This window comes from Artemia franciscana, chromosome 19 (assembly GCF_032884065.1).
Source record: "Artemia franciscana chromosome 19, ASM3288406v1, whole genome shotgun sequence".
NCBI classification, from domain to species: domain Eukaryota; kingdom Metazoa; phylum Arthropoda; class Branchiopoda; order Anostraca; family Artemiidae; genus Artemia; species Artemia franciscana.
In genome coordinates, this window is record NC_088881.1 from 271,527 (window position 1) to 290,087 (window position 18,561).

The following is an 18,561-nucleotide window of genomic DNA, read 5'->3' on the forward strand; positions in this document are numbered from 1 at the left end:
GCTTGCCCGGGGCCTCTAGGGTCCTTGCTATATCCAGGGGCATCTGTATTGGACCTTAGAACTATCTTTAAAAGAAGCTGTCTGAAAATTTGGGCTAGGCTTTTTAAAAGGCGCAGTAGGGTGGCTTGTTGCCGTTCTATTGCCTTTGACTAAAGAGAAGGAAACTTGAGCTGTATGCTTTCAATAAGATCACCCCCTCTAAGGATTCTACGATCCCCCTTCCATAAAGAGACATCAGGAAAAAATACTTGATAGGCACATGGTTGTTTACTAAGGCAAAGCGAGAGAGTTGTCATTGATGATGCCACACCAATCGTTTGTTCAATCCAGGGTTCTAAGGGAAAGTCTTCAACAATCAGGTGCATTACTTGTATTCATAGAAAATAGAAAATTATCTTAAAAACACTTCCCCTGTCCCAAGAGACGGCATTTTCCGACGTATGATGACCAACTCAAAAATAAACACCATTTTTTTTCAATTTATCGTGAAAAAAAGACCCTAGGAGCCGTGGAAACATATATAACGTTGACTGAAGCAGTAGCTTTTCTTCTTAAAACAATGCCTTTCAAAGTTGTCTTGTTTTAAAGAACACACCCAAATAAAGAGATTACAAACAGTTGACACAAGAACAGACGATACAGTGATAATCAAAGAGGCAACAAACTAAAATAAAAACAATGTATCAAAACCGCATAAGACAAAGAAAGAGCAAGCATAAGAACTCATATCTACTATATTGGGTAACCAATATGAGATCCCAAAGGGATCAGATTTCTCATAATCTAATATTAGAACCCTTTTTTTCAAAGAGTTCCGGGACAAGTTCCACTTCCCCTTAAACAGTCAACTAGGATGAGACTAGTATTTGGTCTTTTAACCTGTTTTTTTTTTGTCATCATTTTCGCCAAGTCAAAGATCATAATTTGGGTGCTTTTTTGTCCAACAATATTTAAATCGTTTCTATTTTCATCGAGAAAATTGCAATTAAGCCCAATTGGGCTTGCACCAATATGGATTGATTGCATGACCAAGCTCTCAACAGATGTTAAAATTAAGAATTTATTTAGTATCTTATTTCGTACCTTTATGGCGTAAGAGGAGGAAATGTGTATATTTATTATTTTCTCATCGTCTTTAGGTATTCTGTATTTTTCCTCCGGCTATATAATTCAGCGTCATTCTTAATTAGTCTATCATTATTTGTTGTTATATTTTGGAAAGTAATCATATCAACAAACTACAATCTACCAGTTGCTTCGACTGGGGAGAATGGGACATGAGGGCACTTTTCACCCTCCCCCTAAACTTTTCGTAAACAACTTTTTTCTTATTTCATTCGAAAATAGCTTTTTTCCGATTTTCATTGTTAAAAAGAAAAAATCCCCCCCTAGATTTTGAAAAATACATTCACCTCTCCCTATTTTCCATGAATTAACTCTACCGCCATCTATATACAATGTCTGTATGCCACAAGCACATATACTGAAAAGCAAGGCCGTGTTTAGAAGAAGGGGAAGAGTTACCGGGTCTGAAACACCCTGTCCCCCGATTTTTTGTCCGACTCGTATAGAAGTAGCAAAAATGCCTAGAAACAAATTTTAATACGTTTTGAATTTTTTACCCCCCTTCCAGCAAAAAAAATACCCTCCCCCAAAAAAGCCTTAAATAAACCCTTGCTGTATGGAAAGATATATAGATTCATAATAATTTTTATTTGAAACCGAAGTCCTACGATCAATGGTGAAAACAAAGCCACTAAATAACCCTAAACGGCATAACCAAACTGCATGACCATAACTGCATACCAACCCTAAACTGCGTATGGTCAGATTTTGATTCATTTTTTAATTTCCCCCCCCCCCCAAAAAAAAAGAAAAACTACTAGCTAAAAAACAAACTAAAATTAACAGCTCATAGGAAAATTAACTAGACTTGACTTTATTAAACAAGAAACGATATACATATATCTTATACAAAGGAGACAGGGAGGCAACTCGTTTTGTCTAACAGTTTATATTATGTTAGTGTTAATATCAGCGCTTGCTAATGTTAAGAGTAAGCTCAGAGCTAGTTGTACTGCGATTGTCCCGGGCCATGGCTGATATTCTCGTAAGGCCTTTCCCATAGTTCCCGACACTGTGTTGTAAGGCAAATCACAGTGATTTGTGGATTGCGGACGATTTTCTTACCAACATTTTTTGCAGAAAACCACAAATCCACATATGTTGGAATTGTCCATCGCATGCGAAAAATTTTACTCAGGAATCAAGTGAATAACTAATCATTAAAAACGGACCGTAATGAAAAACTGATCTTTTTTGACATTTGGCAACAATTTGTGGGATTTTCCTAATTACTTCGTGGAAAAAATGGAAGTTTAACAGCAGCAAATGGATTGACTCTCATCCTACATAAAACTAAATAAAAAACACCAGTCTTTTCAACTTAATGTAAGGATTAAAATTAACACTTAAAAAAACATAAATTGTTATGCATATGAGGGACTCACCCCCCCTCGATACCTCGCTCTTCACGCTAAAGTTTTGCAGTACTCATAAAAAAGCTTCTTATTGCTCTAATTAAACGACCCTTGTGTTTCAGGAGTCGTTCTTAAAGAATCAAGACAAAATTGAAATTTAAATGAATAGTGAGGTACTAAGCAGGGACAACCACCTCATACACGTAGTAATTTCTGTTTTTTTTTAAGTTTTGAAGGTGCTCCTTATTTTCAGTTGAAAAAATTCGTTTTTTTATTTACTTTTTGATCATTTTTTAATTATGCCAGGAAATCCGGCTCCACCTCAACGGAAAATTCCCCCGACACAAAGATCCTTTAAACAATTCAATCCCGGGGAAGATTTACCCAGGATAATTACACTTAGCATCTCCACAGGCCAAAATTTAGTCGGCAAAGAGACAGTACAACAAATAATAAGAGTTTCGTATATGAATTTGGGACTAATTTCCTCAGTGTAAAATTTCCCTGAAAAGCTCATCCCCTGGAAACTCCCTCCCCATGGAAATTCTCCCTGTGAAAAATACCCTCAGTAGAAAATTTCCCATCCATATGAAAAATGTGCGCAAGTATTCTCCATAAATAACACCATACGTAAACAATGAGCAAGTTTTATAACTTAGAGGCCTTTCCCCAGAGGCTGTGGGGGAATCATGTTATCCCAGAGGCATAGTTATTGGACCTTTTAACTGTGCTGAACGAAATGGCTATCTCAAATTTTGATCAGAAGGTTTTGGGGAACAAAAGGCGTGGGAGGGGGGTAGTTTCCCTCTAATTATATGTCTATTTAAAAGGGGCACTGGCACTTTTAATTTCCGTTCGAATGAGCCCTCTCCTGATATTCTAGGACGAGTGGTTCAATACGATCACCCCAAAGAAATAACAAATAAACACGCATCCGTGATCTTTCAAATAAAAAACAAATACAGAACTCTACAATTTTCCAGAGGTTGAAACCTCTACAGCAGAGTTTTCTGGTACGCTGAATCTGATGATGCAATTTTCCTTAAGATTTTTTGACTTTTTGGGGATGTTTTTTCCTTTTTTGAGAATCAAGCAAATTTTATTAGGCTCGTAACTTTTGATATGTAACACTGAACTTATTGAATCTTATATATTTAGAATCAACATAGTAGGCCCTTTCTTTTCATATATTTAGTGGTATCGAAATTCCGGTGTTTAGAGTTTCGGTTACTATCAAGCCGCATCACTTCTTACTTGCGGCTCGTTACCACGAACTTTTTGATAAAGCCGAAGGGGGTGTCCACTCTCAGAAACCATTTACACCAGGTGACGTTCGCCGAGCGTAGTAGAAACTGTGTCAAACGGGGCAGAAACTGTGCCAATCGTGATGGAACCGTGCGGCAAACGTGGCGTTCTGAGATCATGTGGTGGTAAGTGGGCACCCCTCAAATTAGGTAAGGGTAGTTGCAATTTTTCTGCATGATGCTTGCAAATTGCAAAGTGTTTTGGCTTGTTTCTTACACAAATTAAAACGTAAAAAGAATTTTAGTTGGGTTTGGCTCCTTATCATGTCCTTTTGTTTGATTGTGACGATGCATTTTACTTTTATAGTTTTATCGCAGGGAATGTTTCTTTATTTATTTAATCCCTGTGCTTTCTTCCTTTGTGCTATTCAAATTCTTCTGTTTATAAAGTGGGCCTTAAATGTTTTATTGTGCATCAAGACAAAAACGGAGCTTTATAAACTTAATTTTTTTTAAATCTCTTGTCATGCCCCATCTCTATCCTAAAAGACATAAGCATCTATCATGAAGTCCAGAAATCCGTGTTGCTTAAAAAATTTTTGACAGACCTCCTCCGAATGCAGTAAAAGAGGTCAAACATCAATTCCTCTTGTTAGACAGCCAAGAGGTGGAACCAATTTTCTGTACTATTTCCAAATCCCCCTTTTGACCTAATATCCTCCATTTCTGTTGGTGGTGTATACGGCGTCCCCAAAGCTTCTCCAATCACCTTGACGCGGAGCTGCAGAGGTGATGTTTTTTACTTCCAATGCTAAAGAACTCCTCCACAGTATAGTAGTCAATCGTAAGCTGTCCAAGGTGGGGGGGCGTTGTTACATGCAAAGAAATTTTTAAAAATATATCCACCTCTTCTTCCATAAATAATTAGTAATGACAGGATATTCCGTTCCAGTAAAAATTTTCAAAATTGCTGATTCTTTGCTGACAGCTTTTATTTATAACTCTCCTCAGCCACATATTTTCTGACGAGAAGATCCTCTTCTTGAACTGCTGGTTTGTTTTCCACCCCTCACTCTTGTGCAGGAGTACCGAAAGTACGTCACTATTACTGAGACGTACTTCAATCGCAGGGAATACTTGTTGATCTTGCAAGCGGCCTTTATTTTCTCGACGGCTTCGGTTGATTGAGCACGAGTAAGGACCTTCGCTTAATTCAATTCAATTTTCAATTCAATTTATTAATATAATACGCATAACAAATAAAATAAATTGGGTCACCACGGAGAGACAGAGCTCGTGATTGTGGTGACTCCATGAATATTTATAACATAAACAATATTAGTTGAAGATCCAATACCCAAGTCCACGGCCCACCACACAAAGCAGAAAGACAAAATAAAAATCACAATAACAAAACAATCAAACAAACGTGCACAGAGAATGACGTCATGAGCAATCAGAGACGATGAAATAATAATAAAAAAAGAAAAAAATTGAAAAAAAATTAAAAAAAATAAAAAAAATCCATAGAGAAAAAAAAAGATTAAAAAAGATTAATGGTGAAAAGTTTCTAGGAAAAAATTTAAAAGTGCATGTCTTATTATATTAAATGATTTAGTATCATCATAAATTATTCCTTAGATGATTCCTTCTAAAGCAATTTCCAATTTCTCCAATTGGAAGACAGTTAGCTCTTATTTCCAAATGATCACTTAGATCTCTTCCATATATCCCTATTTTTGAATACATTTTAATCCCCCTAACTAATTTACTCAGCAATAACGACGTGAGGGTTCAGTTGGATGGGGCCAAGTTGATCGTGGGTTAAATTGTAGGAGGTTGAGATGGAATTAAAGTTAAATGGCGTCGAATGAAATAGGGTGGAGTTGCAGCGGAATCTGAATTTGAGATATCGCAATGCCTTTTTGTAAGTCGCTATCCCATAAGCTTTCTTTTACGTTTGTCGACATTTCCCCTATCTCTAGTTACATACCTTTTCATTTATTTCTGGATTTATCCAATCTTTTTCAACTTAGATTCTTTTTACTTAGGCTTCCTCTTATCTTTTTTGCCTTTCTTTTTTGTTTCATTATTCATCTGGCTTTCATTTTCTATTTTCAAATAATCTTGCAAGATTTTTTCAAAACTGTACCATTCGCAGACTTTTGCCTATCTTTAACTGCAACATTCTTAAATTTTAAGTTACTTTTGTTGTTTATAGATCAGTTTCTAAATGAAGTTTAGTTAATAAATTTGTTCAGTTTACCACTACTTCTAAGTTTCCATTTAAGTCATCTACGTGAATAATTTTAAGTTTATCGCTCTGACCTCGTAATTTCTTATAGTACTCCCGATACAATCCTGAACACACTTGAGAAGTGAAGATAGGTTAATCATAATGAAATATACCAAAAAGTAATGAAAATGTTATAGTTTAGTTTATATAATAACATAATTTGGGCTATATATTTGCACATTGGCGGGGGGAGGGGGTAAACTAACCCAACGTAAGCCAACCTCCCCCATCAACGCGCAAATATATAGCCCAAATTATACACGTCTAATGCATTCTTTCACCCGTAATCTTACATTAAGCAAACTTATCGAGTGTGTTCTGGATTGTGCGGGAGTACCTTTTTCGTTCCCACTACTAACAACTCACTGTAGTACCAAGCCTCCTGAGGCCGACACTGTTGCGCACGCTTCTCCTCAACCCCAATATATTCAAAACTTCACTCTTTACCATCTCTTATGATTGATAGTATGTTATCCTGCATCCTTAAAGCGTTTCCTAACCGTCTCAATCTTTCTTTTGTTGTAGTCCTAGACTGGGGGGGTAGAATAGCGTTTTTCGTACAGATTGCTGTTCGACATGGGTTCAGTCAAACGGGTACCTTAAACTATCCTTGGACAAATCCCTTGCTTTTTTTTCAATAGGACTTATCCCTATTGAAACTTTTATTTGTTTCCTCTGGAAAACATTCTTCGTTACATTCATCCTTGTTCAATTATAGTTATATTTATCATGAAAGCAGTATGACGTGAATTAAGAATATTGCAATCAGTGACCATTTTACTTTCTGTACTGACGATTTGTAATTATTCAAATAGAAAAAGTCAAACTAAGCCGGGTTCTAAATAATTACCTTTACTTTTATAGCAAGAAGATATTTACGAAGAAGTAACCTTCGTGACATCCCCATATTCAATGTCGGGTAAAAAATGCACCTCATTAGCGAGTTGATTCTCTAAGTCTTGTATTTGACAAAGTTCTCACGCGTAATGGCTGATGATTTAGTGACCTTTCACATAATAGGTCCAAAATCTTGGAGGAAGAACGCTTGATATTTAAGGAAGAGTTTGCTATTTCGTTAAGCTCTTAAACGAAAAACAAAGCAAACACTCTTCCTCCGCCCCGTCCTATTCAATGCTTCTGTCAACCATCCCCCACCTGACCTGTGTAACACTTGATGTTTAAGGTTACATTTTATAATATATATCACCCCAATCTAGGGTATATGACCTGTCTCTTGCCCTCTTATGGCATGTTTAGACAAATTAATAGTATTATTTATTTGTGAATCCTCAACATAATGTGTAAGCTATTCAAGTCTTCCTTCTAAATAATAGAAGCCTTCTTTGGTGGCAGGGGAGGGGCTTAAAGTCACGAGCCATATTCGAAGTCAGCCTTTAAGCGCTTGTCCCTCACACAAAAGACTTGAACGGGTTCCACTTAACTCCAAAAAAAACATTTTTTCCACTAGAAGAGGGTTAAAATCAATATGTCGGACACTTTCCTCTCTTCATAATATTTGGAACAAATATACTTTATTTCTAACTGACCAGAAGTAAGATATTTCACACTTACGGTAAAACTTACGCATGAAACAGAAGAAAACAAATAAGGAGGGAGATGTATTACGACATTATGGTATTTACGGTAATTACGGTAAAAACTTCCGCATAAAACAGAAGAAAAGGAAACAAAAGGATGCGTAAACACAACAAAAGTGAAATAGAAACTGAAACCAGAAACCAGAAACTGAAACCAGAAGTATGATATTTCACACTTACGGTAAAACTTACGCATGAAAACTGAAACCAGAAGTATGATATTTCACACTTACGGTAAAACTTACGCATGAAACAGAAGAAAACGAGTAAAAAGGGGGGTGTATTACAACATTATGGTATTTACGGTAATTACGGTAAAACTTCCGCATGAAACAAAAGAGAATGAATAAAAAGGTATGTGTATTACGATGTTATGGTATTTACGGTAACTACGGTAAAACTTCCGCATAAAACAGAAGAAAAGGGGAAAATAGAATGCGTAAACACAACAAAAGTGAAATTGAAACTGTAGGTAGTTAGTAAAAACATCAATGGATTTCAGTTTCATTCGTTTAAACAATTTGCATTAATAACAAATGTAATACCAGTAATCTTTCGAGCTTACAAACATTAATAAAGGAAAATTAAATGTAGAAAAATTAATTACTTACAAATTTTATTAGAACAGAACTTAGTTGAAACCAGAATTTAGTAAAATAAGTATTTGAAACCCTCAAGAAGGAGATGATAATTTTTTTAAACTTCACGGCGATATCGAAATGAGATCTAAATTTTACCGATTCAAGTAGGAAGTAATTTAGATTATAGAAAGCAGTTTCAATCCAAAACAAAGTCTCCTGTGGCCAACTCAACAATAGTGGTAACAATTCACTAAAATTTAGAGGAGAGGCAAAATTTACGTTTCAAAATTCAGTGGGTGGGGGGGGGGCTAATTTACTAGTTCTTTCAATGTCTTCAGCAAAATACATACAAAGAATTTTGGATGAAAATAAAAATTTGATGTTTTGAAAATATAAGAGAAAAGGGAGCAAAAATCTAGATGGAGGTAAATGCTCCCCCTCTTATCGTGGCCCTGCTCAACAGTGCAAAACTGTGTCATTTTCTTGGCTATATTTACCTCGAGGGTCGCCACTCATAGCCATCTATATGCAGTTATAAATTGTGTCAGCAAGCAGGGGCGCCAGTTCACAAGAATGTAGGAACTGGGGTGAGGGGATCAAATGTATTTTCAAATTTATCAGGGAGGGAGGTATTTTGGTTGTCTTTTTGATTTTTGCAATGGCAATAGCCAAAAAGCTATTTTTCAATGATAGTTCCAAAGACGTAATTTTTTTAAATCTAGGGGGCAAGCTAAGAAGATATTCCCACCTCAATTGACGTCCCTGTAAGTAAAACATATTCAAGTTTCCTAACCGACATTATTATCATTCTTGCTACAAAAATGTGTCCAGTTACATTTCGAACTCTTACATTTATAATACCAACTCTGGTAAACCGCACTAGTGGAAATGTTATGATGACATAGACTTAGACTTAGATGGAGAACAAGAAAAACGCTGCCTTTCATTTTAAAACTTAAGTTTTCATTGTCTTCATTTAAAGTTTTTGACGTTTTTATAATTTTCTTTCAAGCTTATTGATAATTCATGAATAGATAGCTTGTTATGCACGCAGAGGCAAAACCTTTAGCCAAAACGTTATGCGTTTAATTGAAAAAAAAAAAAAATCATTACAAAAAGAGGGCAATGTAGCTAAGAAAAACAATGTTAGCATCTCACAGAAATGATAAACAAGAGAACGCGGCTCTTTTGGAGCGCTTCCATGGGGTGGAAAACATTAAATAATGTTATTTAAAATAGAAGAGAAAGCAAACAGAAAAGAGAGAGAGGCAAGGAGAGATAAGGAGAGATTGTTCCTTATTGCAATCCAGACACCAAACTAAACGTAAAATACATACAAAAAAAAACTACTAGGCTTCCAAGGAACCCAATAAAAACTAAACTCATAATTTGAATATAAAATGTTTCTAATCTTTTCTTTAAAATGCGGTAAATTAGTTGAATTTTAGTTTCATCTTCTCAACTATTCCAAGCGTTAGCCCCTATATAAATAGAAGCAAATTTTGATCTGGTAGTGATGGCCCGAGGAACATGAAGACTGGTTTTGGCGCGTATTATATGTGTGGAAAGTGGACCTAGCAAGAATTGATTCGAAAAATTACTGCGAAATTTTGACTTTTATGGAATTTAAACATACATGTTAAAATATGATGTTTATCTAGAGCCAACTTTGGAATAATAATATTATGCCAAAGGGAGCGCTGTAACACTGCCTAAGCACAGAGCCCTTTGTTTTCAATGTATTTTTTTTCCTCATCATGTTATATGGAAGTAACGGTTGTAGAAACTTTGGAGATGACTCATTCGTTTGAAAATCAAAAGTTCTAGTGCACTTCTGACCAGAGGATAAAAACCCCACTTCTTGGGCCCATTTTGCTATTTCCTCCCCCCTGTAACATTATGTTATATTACAAAGTCACTTCCGCTAATACTATGACAGAGCCATCAATTCTTCCACGTGTCTGTTAGTTCATTACTATCGATGATGATTGGTTTTCCTCACTGATCACCAATGAAAACCATTCTATTTCAAAGAGTCTGATTCTCAGTAACTCTCAGTGACGAAAATCGATATCAATCTATTACAATGAATAATGATGAACGTGTGCAGCTTGGCAGCTTCTGTGTAGAACCAAGAATAATCAGAGAAGGACGATTCTAAAAATTCTGAGTAGCCTCATATTCTAACCCACTTGAAATTTTTCTCAATGTTTAAACCTATCAAGGAATCTAAAAACATTTTTATCGAGCTTTCTCCCCGAAAAGACCCATCTCATATCGTGCATATACAGAGTCGGATGCATAAATGATCGGCACCTACGAAATCGGTAATCGGCTATTACCCGGTAGTGTGCCGTTCAAACCGCCCCCTGGATCTGCCCCTGTGCTTATATACGTACTCTAAAATAATGACCCCATACACGAGATCCTTCAGACCACATAACATGTTTGAACCTGCTGAATGGAGCTGCATTACAACAAAACTTTTCCGTTTTTGCCTAGTGAATCTGCTAAGATTGAATACTTTTCGACAGAAAACGATCTTTTTAAGACTTTTTTTTATCTATAATCTTGATTTTTTCCCGTTTTTTTCTGATTAAAAAAAAAATTAATTCAATTAGCTGTGGTCAGTGCTCCAAGGTTGGTGATGAAATTTATTAAAATTTTCTGATCAGTATCCTATTGCGGGAAAAATAAAATTTAAGCACTTCAAAAAATACCCCAAAAGGTAAAAAGGATGGAAAACACGTAACAGTATAAGGAAAATCAAAAAAAGGGTCTGGTTGAGCATTAAAATGCGCCCATATTGAATAAATAATGCCATTTTTAAACATCACGTCTGTCCGCACCTTCATCCAATAATTAGATGGTACTTGCTTTGACAATGATCTTTGCTGGGTTGTAACGCTGTCACAAAATATGTGGTTGATGTCTCAAAAATATTATTTTAGCTAAATACCTATGGTCTAAAACTGTGCCCCAATTTTTTTTTCTTTATTATAATAGTTGCAGTTCCTCTTGCTGAAGTAACCATTGCTTTCTTTAAATAAAATGACTATTTAGCTAATTATATGTTGAGCTATCAATAGTGGTGTCATATAGTACTTTATGGAAAACAGAACATAAACAGCAATTATCGGCAAAGATTTGTCTCAATATCAGGAATTACCCACATTCAGGTAACAAAATCAATCGAAGGGAAATTTAATGTTGTTTAAATAGTGTTGCTGAATCTGGTTATATTCCAACTATGAGAGCTGGTAGAAATCGTTTCGGCTAATAGAGTTTATTAGATTTCACGTGATTGGGTAAAAGTTAGGTGGAAAAATTAGCCCAAATTAGAAAGTTGACAAAATGGACAACCTGGGTTAATTTTAATCAATGTTTTTTCTCATCATGGTCTATTATGGTCTAAGAAAGATTGGCAAGCCATGTGGAGTGTGTGTACCCAAAAACTTTCTTCTTTTTAGCTTCTTGGCCCATTTTTTGAGAAACAAGTATTATAAAGTAAATAAGGTGTGCTTATTTTCTCTTCACAGAATCGATGTCGTCTTCTTAACCCTTATGCATCGAAACATCGCATTGCAAGCTTTATTGATCGCTTCAAAGTCTATCACTCCAATAGTATTCTGCAAGTGGAGGGTATGGCCCCTTCAATAAATGGCGGGAAAATCGACACTTCAAGTAGAATGGAAGAAAATCGAGATGAAAAAAAAGGGTAAATAATTTTTTTTTTTTTTTACGAAAGTATAGAGTCAAACGAATATTTCGTTCTAAATGCCACCCGTCTATATAGATATACGCTTTGAAGACAGTAAAAATAAAGTTTTGAAACTACTCCAGAAAACAGTTTGAAATATTTGAAGATACATATTTAGAATTATATAAACTGTGATGTTTGTCACGTCATAGTTTTCTCAAGACTAAATTTATTTGAATGCGTCGTAAAAAAGGATAGTACACTATAGGCGTGATCAAATATGATATAGTAAGTCATAAAGGTTCTCCTGCAATATTTTTAGGGTCAATTACATGAAGAATAAGTTGTGAAGACTAAAAAGGCTACTTCCTATTATTTTTTTTTAACTATAGTCACTCGAGCTTCTGTATATTTTCTAAATTAAGCTTTTTGGCCCCAGAACATATATTATAATCTAATGTTATTTTCTTATCAGAGGCTTGCCACATACTTTCACACAAAATTATTGCGTAACATGATCTGTTTCGTCAAAAAGCCAAAATTTTAAAGGTTCGGTTTGAGCCAAAATGTATTGGTTTAATTAAAGTTGTAACCCATGAACAAAGTAAAGTAATAGAGGCACTCCAACAATATTTATGGACAACATTTGCAATGTTTTCACTTCTCTGAATTTTTTCAATTAAGTGAAAAATAAGTTAGTTTTCAAGATAAAGTTTCCAAAACTCCAAGTGATGTCTTTCGTCACAAGTCAACATATATGAATTCAATATGGGTTAACCAAATAATGTGCTTAAAGTTAAATAAATTTGTATTTATTCAAGATCGGCAGTGAGAGGTGTAAATTTACGGAAATCTTTGAGGGTAGGTAAAAATCTATCGTGCAAAATGTAATTGGATAGTTAAATTTTGTAGTTTTTTTTCAATTTTTTCATTGAATGTAAATAAAAAAATGTTTTTCAATGAAAACATCGCAAGAAAAGTTTATTTTTTTCAAAATCTAGGAGGCTGGGATCTGGGGGGGGGGGCCATCGTTAACCACCTTCCTGTTGACAACAGTGTTATTGAATACATTTAGAGGTGAAATTAATGCCTATTGATACCCTCTATCGCCCATCCATGTCCTTTTCTTTCTAAATAAAACACTCTAAAACCGGCAGGGTTACCACTAGAGCCATATCTGTAAGTTTAATTCAAGGAGAGGGATAACTGTAGAAGGGAGTATTTTAACTGTTTAAGGAGACTTTAAGCACTAAAAATGAGACTAAAATGAACTCAGGGATTGGTTTAACATTCAAAATAACGTTTTTATAAAGTAAAGAAAACCAGGTAATCTTGTTTCTCTAGCCTTGAAATGCATTCTAAAAGACCTATGGTAGTCCTGATAACAATTATTGAATGACCAATTTTACAATGAAATTATCATAAGGTACCATTATAATATGTTACCATATTTTATGTGTAAGAGAGTTCTCGACCTTGCAAGCAAAAAAATCCTCGGTGCCAGCTCATTGTCAGATGAAAACGACACCTGGGTACAAAAGACAGAAGGAAACCGCTCGAGATAGATGGTAAATTTCAAAGTAAAGCTTAATCATGACATCCTTCCAAAGCCAGACGTGCTTGACTTCTTTCCTGTTACAGCCTCGGACCCCAGCCCCTCCCCTTGATTCTGAGGTAGAAGATGCCTTCAGAGTGCTGAAAACAAGTAAAGCCCCTTACCCAGACAAAATCTAAGAGGGATTACTGGTAGTCTGGTGTTCCACAAGATTGTATCCATTGCTTGCAAAAAAGAACATTTTGACTTCATGGTACAAAGCCACAATTGTTACACTGCACAAAGGTGATGCACGAGAACTGCTTCCCAAACAGCTCAACAAGCCAGACTGCCAAAATACTTATTCCTGTTATGCACCAGCAGATCAGAGCTTATCGTCTTTTGTCATACAAGAATACTAAGTCAGCTTCCACCCGGGAGATCGGTTGCTGACTCAGTTTTCACAGTGTATCTAGTTTTAGAAAAAAATATTTGCAATTTTGATACAACTTACACCAACGCCTTCATTGACTTCAAACAAGCATGTGTCATTATCTGGAGAAATTGACATACAAGTAACACTTCAATAGGGATAAATCCTTTTATTTGACAGTGAAACAAGCAAAAAGTCTCTGGATGTTTCGGTCACAAACACAGTATTTTTAGACAAAATATGCCCTCTCATCAATAATCTACAATATATAATTGGCAGTGTCGGTAATAAGCCAGTTCAAGGGAAAATCGTTTTTTGTTTGTATTAATGGACCCAAGGTATGTAGCTAAGTATCAAGCACGTTCAACTGATACAGAAGATCACGAGAAAAGGTGTGTCAATTGCGCGACAGGAGGGGCAACCATCCTTCTAGATTGTGCCCCCTCCTTCTCCGATATTCAAAATATATCTTTTGTATTTTCATTAAAGCATGGAAAAAACAGAATTCCTACTCCCCCCAGAAATAAAAAAGTACATTCTCCCTCCCCCTTCTCCTAAATTTTTGCGGATTTACCTTTCTAAATTTAATTTTTTTTTTGCGGATGCGGATTCCAATTTTGGGCTGATCGGGGCGTTGGTCTCGTTTTTTAGAATATTTTTCCTTTTAGGTAAAAATTGAATTTGTGTAGAAAACCCCGATAATTAAACTTTTTCATGCGTATAGATCGATATGAAATCCAAATAAAGAGGAGGGGCATGGGATATTTTCCCTTAAAATGAAAACTCCCAAAGTTATAAGTCTAACCTTTTTTTTCTAATGGCTGAGCGAATAACAAGTTCTTTGGCTGGTTAAATATAATCCTTTGTATCCTTTGTTTAAATAATTATTTTTATCCTTAATAATCCTTTGTATTTCAATCCTTTGTATAAACAAGATGCCTACCAACAGGCACCGATAAATATACTTCAAATGGAGAGAAAGAGTTGGGGATAGTTTCATTAAATAAAATGTTAATATGTGTTCGAATACTATGAAAAAAAAAATCTCCAAAAATATATGATCTTGTGATCATATCGTGATCGTAAAATCCTGTGATTTTACTGGAAGGGGTCAAGGGACAAGAGGCTTATGTTCCTATGTCTGACAGTTTTTAAGGCTAATATTCAAAATTCAGTCGTCTTCCATGTTAAAACACATGGTATTAAATATGTCACAGAAATTGATAATAATTTCCCTAAAAATATCTTTAATACCTTGAAGGACAAAAACAGCAATTCACTATTTTGTTATTCTTGCATTATAAAATATGCAACATCAAATAATTTCTAAAGCTTTTTTTTCAATTATTTATGTTTGATTTTTCTGTTACAGTGAAAGTTTTAAAAGGATTACTGAAGAAAACACTGATAGTGATTCAGCCACAAATGGTAAGAGACTCTCTTTTTTTCTGTGGTAGCGGTTCTGGGTTGCAGACAAATGTGAATAGAAAAACATCAACCATTATATGTTTTATGCACGCTAGCCGAGTGGCTAGCACGCTAGAATTGAAATTCTTTGCCCGTGGTTGCAGCTGTTCGAGTTCTGGTGTTGCTGAATTAATTAGTTTGGAATGGGGGTCTCTGGCATGACTGTAAGCTTAGCCAGTGTCGACCAAGCTCAAAATAGGTGCCGGAAGAAATGTGGAAAAAGTAAACAGACAGGATGTGCAAAAGCACCGGATGGCTAGTCCCCACCCCCCGCCCCTACAAAAACTGGCTGAAGAGCCATGACACAGAGATCAGTACAGCCGGTACAAACTGTAAACTCCAATGCCATGTTCTTTACGGTACCTTTGCATGTTAGCTTACCACATACGGTAGGAGAATCTCTATTTTTTTATTTTACCGATCTTTAATTACAGGTAAATGTAAATTGAGCAGGTGCCCCCCTTGTTTAAATATATTTAGCTTACCAGTGATGGTAAAAGCCTCTCCGATTTTCAATGCTACCGATCTTCCATTGAAAGTCCATGTAACTGGAACAGGTAATATATAAAATACATATTTTTCAACAATTTTTCAACAAATTTTACATATTTGAAATTATCATAATAAAATGATTCTTTTGATGTACCACTTGTTATTAAAATTACGTTTTGTAGACTAATCGTCTTCATTATTTTTTCTAAATATTTCGTTATTCATTATTCATTCTTCATTATAGTTCTTCATTATTTTTCGGTTTTCTAAGATCTTACCTTCAGATCAAAATTTTTGCGTGTGTTCTGAATAATTAACAACTACACAATATTCTATCACTATGCTGTACTCCTGCATTTTCCAGATCTTCGGCAATTTCATCCTTAACCTCGGCTTCACACCTACTTAGTTCATATTTTAATGCTTTCTTTACTGTTCTTACGTTCCTCTTGTTCTAATATGGTCCATTACTCAGATAGTTCTCGTACAAACCCCTTTTCTTTTCTACCAAGCTTAAATCATTTTCACTAATACTCCTAGCTGCGTTACTAACTTTCCTCCGTAAGACACTATTTGCTTCAGTCAGTTGGAAACCCTATTTTCCATTGACGTCAAAAAAAAAATAAAACTAAAAACAATAGCAATAAAAAATACAGTTTTCTGGCAGCTACATTGGTTGATTTGTATCAAGAGAAAACAAAAAAGCGAATCAACAAATAACAGTAAAATAAAAGGGCTTTTGCCCTTTTATTTTGTATTTTACCCTTATATTTTATTATATAAAAAAGGGAGGTAGAAACCCTATTTTCCATTGACGTCGAAAAAAATAAAACTAAAAACAATAGCAATAAAAAAAACAGTTTTCTCGCAGCTACTTTGGTTGATTTGTATCAAGAGAAAACAAAAAAGCGAATCAATAAATAACAGTAAAATAAAAGGGCTTTTGCCCTTTTATTTTGTATTTTACCCTTATATTTTATTATATAAAAAAGGGAGGTAGAAACCCTATTTTCCATTGACGTCGAAAAAAATAAACCTAAAAACAACAGCAATAAAAAATACAGTTTTCTCGTAGCTGCTTTGGTTGATTTGTATCAAGAGAAAACAAAAAAGCGAATCAACAAATAACAGTAAAATAAAACGGCTTTTGCCCTTTTATTTTGTATTTTACCCTTATATTTTATTATATAAAAAAAAGAAGGTAGAAACCCTATTTTCCATTGACGTCGAAAAAAATAAAACTAAAAACAACAGCAATAAAAAATACAGTTTTCTCGCAGCTACATTGGTTGATTTGTATCAAGAGAAAACAAAAAAGCGAATCAACAAATAACAGTAAAATAAAAGGGCTTTTGCCCTTTTATTTTGTATTTTACCCTTATATTTTATTATATAAAAAAGGGAGGTAGAAACCCTATTTTCCATTGACGTCGAAAAAAATAAAACTAAAAACAATAGCAATAAAAAAAACAGTTTTCTCGCAGCTACTTTGGTTGATTTGTATCAAGAGAAAACAAAAAAGCGAATCAATAAATAACAGTAAAATAAAAGGGCTTTTGCCCTTTTATTTTGTATTTTACCCTTATATTTTATTATATAAAAAAGGGAGGTAGAAACCCTATTTTCCATTGACGTCGAAAAAAATAAAACTAAAAACAACAGCAATAAAAAATACAGTTTTCTCGCAGCTACTTTGGTTGATTTGTATCAAGAGAAAACAAAAAAGCGAATCAACAAATAACAGTAAAATAAAAGGGCTTTTGCCCTTTTATTTTGTATTTTACCCTTATATTTTATTATATAAAAAAAAGAAGGTAGAAACCCTATTTTCCATTGACGTCGAAAAAAATAAAACTAAAAACAACAGCAATAAAAAATACAGTTTTCTCGCAGCTACATTGGTTGATTTGTATCAAGAGAAAACAAAAAAGCGAATCAATAAATAAAAGTAAAATAAAAGGGCTTTTGCACTTTTATTTTGTATTTTACCCTTATATTTTATTATATAAAAAAGGGAGGTAGAAACCCTATTTTCCATTGACGTCGAAAAAAATAAAACTAAAAACAATAGCAATAAAAAATACAGTTTTCTCGCAGCTACTTTGGTTGATTTGTATCAAGAGAAAACAAAAAAAGCGAATCAACAAATAACAGTAAAATAAAACGGCTTTTGCCCTTTTATTTTGTATTTTACCCTTATATTTTATTATATAAAAAAAAGAAGGTAGAAACCCTATTTTCCATTGACGTCGAAAAAAATAAAACTAAAAACAACAGCAATAAAAAATACAGTTTTCTCGCAGCTACATTGGTTGATTTGTATCAAGAGAAAACAAAAAAGCGAATCAATAAATAAAAGTAAAATAAAAGGGCTTTTGCCCTTTTATTTTGTATTTTACCCTTATATTTTATTATATAAAAAAGGGAGGTAGAAACCCTATTTTCCATTGACGTCGAAAAAAATAAAACTAAAAACAACAGCAATAAAAAATACAGTTTTCTCGCAGCTACTTTGGTTGATTTGTATCAAGAGAAAACAAAAAAGCGAATCAATAAATAACAGTAAAATAAAAGGGCTTTTGCCCTTTTATTTTGTATTTTACCCTTATATTTTATTATATAAAAGGGGAGGTAGAAACCCTATTTTCCATTGACGTCGAAAAAAATAAAACTAAAAACAACAGCAATAAAAAATACAGTTTTCTCGCAGCTACATTGGTTGATTTGTATCAAGAG

At 34.4% G+C, this 18,561-nt stretch overlaps 1 protein-coding gene across 1 annotated transcript in view; it reads left to right on the forward strand.

Annotated features, from left to right (window-relative positions):
• LOC136039133 (polycomb protein Scm-like) overlaps window positions 1-18,561 on the forward strand; it is a 155,367-nt gene that overhangs the window by 39,969 nt on the left and 96,837 nt on the right. The window contains exons 3-4 of the mRNA XM_065722620.1: window positions 11,739-11,917; window positions 15,239-15,294. Of these exons, the coding sequence (XP_065578692.1) occupies window positions 11,739-11,917; window positions 15,239-15,294 (235 nt within the window). The remainder of the gene's footprint in view (window positions 1-11,738; window positions 11,918-15,238; window positions 15,295-18,561) is intronic.